Source organism: Lissotriton helveticus, chromosome 7, assembly GCF_964261635.1.
Source record: "Lissotriton helveticus chromosome 7, aLisHel1.1, whole genome shotgun sequence".
Classification (NCBI taxonomy): Eukaryota; Metazoa; Chordata; class Amphibia; order Caudata; family Salamandridae; genus Lissotriton; species Lissotriton helveticus.
The window spans coordinates 638,173,748-638,179,747 of NC_136068.1; the positions used below are offsets into that span (position 1 = coordinate 638,173,748).

At 49.0% G+C, this 6,000-nt stretch overlaps 1 protein-coding gene across 1 annotated transcript in view; it reads left to right on the forward strand.

Annotated features, from left to right (window-relative positions):
* The window catches only part of LOC144766940 (cytochrome c oxidase subunit 6A, mitochondrial-like), a 44,485-nt gene extending 38,789 nt beyond the window's left edge, over positions 1-5,696 (forward strand). Inside the window, exon 3 of the mRNA XM_078650628.1 lies at positions 5,355-5,696. Within this exon, the coding sequence (XP_078506754.1) occupies positions 5,355-5,450 (96 nt within the window). The 3' untranslated portion in view covers positions 5,451-5,696. The remainder of the gene's footprint in view (positions 1-5,354) is intronic.
* The last annotated feature ends 304 nt before the right edge of the window (positions 5,697-6,000 follow it).

The following is a 6,000-nucleotide window of genomic DNA, read 5'->3' on the forward strand; positions in this document are numbered from 1 at the left end:
TAGTGGGAAAAACAGGTCTATATGTGACCTGGGAAGTGTAGACAGAACTTAGATGAAACAGGTTGTTCCTGTTTTCCTGAAATGGTGCCATGGTTAATATTGCTTTATTTATTATTTATTTAATTTATTTATTTAAAACACTTGTAAAGCGCAACTGTCACCTGACAGGTATCCTGGCGCTGAGAGCTTACTCCTAAGGTGGAAAGAGACGGGAGGCTAAAAGGGAGTTAGAAGTGAGCGGATTTGGGGAAGAGCCAAGTTTTAATTCACTTTCTGAATGGCAGGAGTTGTGGAGTTTGGCGAATGTCGACCGGCAGACTGTTCCATAGTTTGGCGGCGGCCACTCTGAAGGATCTTCCCCCAGTCCTTACCTTGTTAAATCTGGGTACCAACACAAGGCAGGCTGAGGTGGATCGAAGAGTTCTGGTGGGGGTGTACCAGGAAAACATTTTTTGTAGGGGTCTGGGGCCCGTTCCGTGTAGTGCCTTGAAGACAAGGCAGAGTGCTTTAAAAGCTATTCGCTGCTTCAAAGGGAGCCAATGTAATTCGGCTAAGGCTGCTGTGGCCGAGGATCTCCTGGTCCAACCAAGGGCCAGTTTGGCTGCAGCCGACTGGACTCTTTGGAGTCTGTCCAGAAGAACAGCTGGGGACTCGAGCAAAAGAGCATTACAATAGTCAAGGCGACTGAGGATAGTGCACCTGACTATTAGTGCTCGGGCCTGGGTGGGGAGTAGTGGCATGATTTTACGTAAAGAACGCAGTAGGGCTGAGCAGGTAGAGACTGTTTTGGTTACCTGCGTTTGCATGCTAAGGTTGTTGTTTAGCATGACACCCAGATTGCGGACACTAGTAACCGGCTGTGGTTTTTCTGGATTTTCCGGGGGCCAGAATTCAGTAGGAAATAGACGAGGAATCCGGCTCCCAGAGCAGAACAGGACCTCGGTCTTGGAGGAATTGAATTGCAGGGAATTCAAGTGCAGCCAGCCGGCTGTGTCTCTTAAGCAGTCATGGAACGATTCCATGGGGATTGAGTCTTCCCCCTCCCAGGAAAGGATGAGCTGGGTGTCATCCGCGTAATTTACAGTTTTCAATCCGTGTGATTTGATTAAAGTGACCAGTGGTTTTAGATAAACGTTAAAAAGGATCGGGCTGATGGACGAGCCCTGGGGTACACCGTGAAGCACGGGAGAAAAGGCGGATTGAAAAGGGGGGAGGGACACAGCCTGTTTCCTATCCCTCAGGTATGAATGGAACCAGAGCAGGGCGTTGCCGTCGACCCCTGCCTCTCTGAGCCTTTTCAGCAGAATCACATGGTTAACCGTATCGAATGCGGCAGACAGGTCCAATAAGATCACGGCCACTGCGTGGCCCCTGTCTGCACGCATCCGAAGTTCTTCCATGGCTGTAAGCACAGCCGTTTCGGTGCCATGGGCTGGGCGAAAGCCAAATTGGAAGTCGTCCAGGATGTGACTCTGCTCAAGATGTATCGAGAGACAGGAGCTAACCCAGCGTTCCACCACTTTCACTGGAAAGGGTAGAAGCGATATAGGTCGAAACTTGGAAAGGCACTCGGGATTCAAGGAGGGTTTTTTCAGCAGCGGGGTGATGAGTGCTTGCTTCCAGGGAGTGGGGACAAATCCACAGCACAGAGATTGGTTGCAGATCCTACGGAGGGTGTGGAATAGTTCAGTTCTGCACGCTTTCCAGGTTTTAGGGGGCAGTGGGTCAAGGGGGGACCCAGAAGTGATTCCGTGTGCCAGTCTCTCGAAATCTACTTCGGGGATAGGGGGAGAGCCTGTAGACATTCCCTTGGTAGGTGTCCTGGGCTCGGTGGATCAAGGTTGATAGTGGCGGCTCCCGGGGAGTTAAAGTTATCTTGTAATGGGGGAATTGCAAGATTCTGAATGATTGTCTCAATTTTGTTCGTGAAGATCTGTGCGAGGGGGATAGTTTTCTTGGCACAGTCAGGGTGGGTAAGGTTGTCAAGGATCTGGAAGATGCTTTTGGAGCTATTTGCGGCGTTGACTATAGTGGAGCAGTAATAGGTGGATTTGCTCTCCGTGATGGCAGATTTGTATTCTAGGAGCTTGTTTTTCCAGATAATTTTGTTTGAGTCATGGTAGCCTTGTCTCCACTTCCTCTCGGCCTGTTTACAGACTAATTTGAGGATTTTCAGGGAGTCGTTATACCATGGGGCTGGTGCTCTACCTTTAGGTTTGCATCTTTTTAGTGGAGCAATAGAGTCCGTGGAGGATACTATCCTCTTACAGAAGGCTCTATAGTTGTCTTCAACCGGGTTGAATGGGGAGAAGCTATCTTCTACGTTGAAGACGGAGGTAGTGGAGCTCAATTTTTCCAGAGCTTTCCAGTCTCTATAATAAAATTCTGATGGGGCGCTATTATTCAGCTTTAAAGTTTTTGTGCTGGTAATGTGGAATTTGATAAGAGCATGATCTGTCCAGCTCATGGGCAGAATGTCGTCCACATGTATTAAACCATGACTGGAGAAGATGAGGTCAAGACGGTGGCCTCCTGAGTGGGTAGGTTGCTTAACCAGCTGGTAAAGTCCCACGCTTTCGCAGGAGAGCAGGAGGTTTTCTAGACCAGTGTCTAGACTCACATTTGGCCAGAGGTTAAAATCCCCTAAAATGATTAATTTATTGTGGGAGGTTGCCATATTCGTAAAGGTGGTAAGTAGCGCTTGCTGTTGTGGGGGGGTAAAAGACCCTGGAGGTCGGTAGCAAATAATTGCCGTGAAGATGCCTCCGGAGTGGCCGTTTATGGAAAGGCCAAAGAGCTCAGTCCCCACAACAGAGTCCATGTCTATGGCGTTGATGTGCCAAGAGGCTCTGTATATAATGCCTACTCCGCCACCACGGCCTTTGGGTCTGGGAAGGTGCAAAATTTTGAAGTCTTGAGGGCACGCCCATGCTAAATCAATGTCGCAGTTTGCGTGAGTCCATGTTTCGGTTAGGAAGAGGACGTCCAGGTGGTGGGATTCTATGAGGAGATGAATTTCGTTAGCATGCTTAGGCAGTGATCTGACATTCAGAAGGCCTCCCAGGAGCAGATCCTTATGGGTGAAGTCAAGCAGTGGAAAGGCGGTGTCATCAAAGGTGAGTTTACCTTCGTGAGCGAACTCTCGCAGGTTAATCAGGGTTTCTCGAGTATAGCGAGGGGGCTGCGAGCAAATTTGAGCAGAGGTGTTGGCACTGGTCACGTCCTCGTCTCGGACGAGCGCAGACGAGCTTGCCTTAAGCGCGCCTTCGGCGCGCAAACGGCGCTCTCGCTGCGCTCGTCCGCTGCGCTTCCTAGGAAAGCACATGATTTAAAGCTGGGGGGGGGCCAGGGAAGTGGGCGTGGCCTGCAAAAGGGGCGTGGCCTGCGGGCGAGGCAAAGCGCTAGTAGAAGCGTCCTGCGCCATAAACTATCAGCGATAAAATCCGCTGTAGAGTGCAAGCAAGTGCTGGTAAGTAAGTTTTAAAAACACAAGAATAAACACAATTTAAAAGTATCTCCCGGCTATTTTGCCTCAGGAGTGCAGCATCATAATGGCGGCGCTTGCTCTCAGCGTCCCTTTATGATATCGGAAGTGGGCGTGGCCTGCAAAAGGGGCGTGGCCTGCGGGCGAGGCAAAGCGCTAGTAGAAGCGTCCTGCGCCTTAAACTATCAGCGATAAAATCTGCTGTAGAGTGCAAGCAAGTGCTGGTAAGTAAGTTTTAAAAACACAAGAATAAACACAATTTAAAAGTATCTCCCGGCTATTTTGCCTCAGGAGTGCAGCATCATAATGGCGGCGCTTGCTCTCAGCGTCCCTTTATGATATCGGAAGTGGGCATGGCCTGCAAAAGGGGCGTGGCCTGCGGGCGAGGCAAAGCGCTAGTAGAAGCGTCCTGCGCCTTAAACTATCAGCGATAAAATCCGCTGTAGAGTGCAAGCAAGTGCTGGTAAGTAAGTTTTAAAAACACAAGAATAAACACAATTTAAAAGTATCTCCCGGCTATTTGCCTCAGGAGTGCAGCATCATAGGTAATGTGATGTCCCTACACAGCTGCCATTTCTGTGTTATGGCAGGGACACAAGTCTCGAGTCTAGGTTATGGGGGCCATGGAATGTGGTTAATAGCAGATCTGTGTGGGTTGGAAGTAACCTGCGTCTGCATCGTGGGATCAGGAACCTTGGGGTACCATGTGGTCTGTGTGGGAAGTGGGTGTATGTACAGCTCTGTAGTGAGAGACCATAGATTGTTGTTTATCTCTAGTGATGGGTCAGAGGTCCATAATGAGGGATCACAGACTGTAGATAAGACAGATCTGGGTTGAATGGTTGTGGGACAGGTATGTGACGATTGGGGATGGACCGTGGTTAACAGTGGATGTGTGCATGATAGAGGGTGCACAGGTCTGTAAGGAGGGACCATGAGCTGTGGTCTTTGTGAGATAATAGAAGCAAAGGTGTGTAATGTGAGAGTATGCTGTGAGGGGGATAAGTGGTCTCTGTAGGATGGAAATAGTGCAGGTCTGTAATGTGAGACCATGGACAGTGAATAACAGATGGTCTCTGTGGGATAGCAGTAATTCAGGTCTGCAATGAGGGACTGTGGATAGGGTTGCCACCCAGCCAACATTACTGATAAATCAACTGCTGGGGCTAGGGTTGGTATTGATGACATGGCCACCATGATTTGAGCACATTACCAGATTTATCGTTAGTGGTGGACCTGGGAATGAGTCAAAAGCCTGCGCGTCCCAGGTGAGTCAAATCGAGGAGAAATATCTTTATTTCTCCTTGTTACTTACTCTTTGGTGTCTCTTCCTACACAAAAACAATCCTGCTTACAACGCAGGCACTGGTGCACCATGGTTCAAGGGTGCCTGCATTGGCACTAGGCAGCACATTGTGGGCCAGCGCAAATTACAGGAATGCGCCGTATATTGCTAAGTATGGCGCATTCCTGCCCTTTCCCTATCACGCAGAGCAGCGCAGTAAGGTGGCTTGCTACGCTGCATGATATCATTATAAATATGCCCCAGGATAATCATCAATGTGGAATGGAGGAAACACGTGTCTGCGATGAGAAATCGTGGACTGTGGTATGTATGAGCTGGAGGGGCACGAGTCTGCAATGAGGGACTGTGGTCTGTGGATATGAGGGTGTTTGGAAGGAACGGAGGGCGCCACGGTCAGTAATGAGGTACATTTGAATGTGGGGGATGGAGGGAGCATGGGGCTGTAACGGGGGACCAAAGGAAGTGGAATAAATCGGATGGAAGTAGATCAGGCCTGTGATGAGGGGGATTGAAGTGGTGGACTCTTGGACCCCAGTTACTCAGTTCCATCCTTCTGTTTTTCAGCCGTTTCCTTGGGGAGATGGGAACCACTCCCTCTTTCACAACTCTCACGCCAACCCTCTCCCGACGGGCTACGAAAAGGAGCATCACGGCCCGTGAGTGAGGCCAAATCCAGGGTTCAGCGGGATTCCAAAAATGATCGTCCATGGCGGATCCCTCGGAGACTCCAGAAGATGTCTCAGCACCTTGAACCCTGTCACAGAAACCCTCAAAATGGCCTAGTGGCCTTTCGCTGCAAAAGATAAAGCGGTTCAATGAAAACTACTAATGTATACTGTGTTATCCAATTGTGGTATTGTACATTCAATGTGGTGGTTATTATTAATAAAACTTTATATTCACTTAGATGGGAAAGTCATATTTTTTGTCCCCCATCGTATAGGGCCACCTGGGCTTCTAGGTGACTAGTTCTGCTTTAGGAGTTTGCCTAACAATAGGAAGCTTCTTACTAATCACGCCCTATTTACCAGGCCTTTCCACTGTTATATTTTAGAGAGTAATTTCACAACTGTAAAGTACTATTCATACAGTGCTTTATACCCCTACGTGGGGTGCTGAAGCACATTTTCGCATTGGTAGCCCACTATATCACATTGGAGAATAGTTGTATTTGTTGTCTACGTTATTCTTGCTGCTCCCTCTGAGGCGG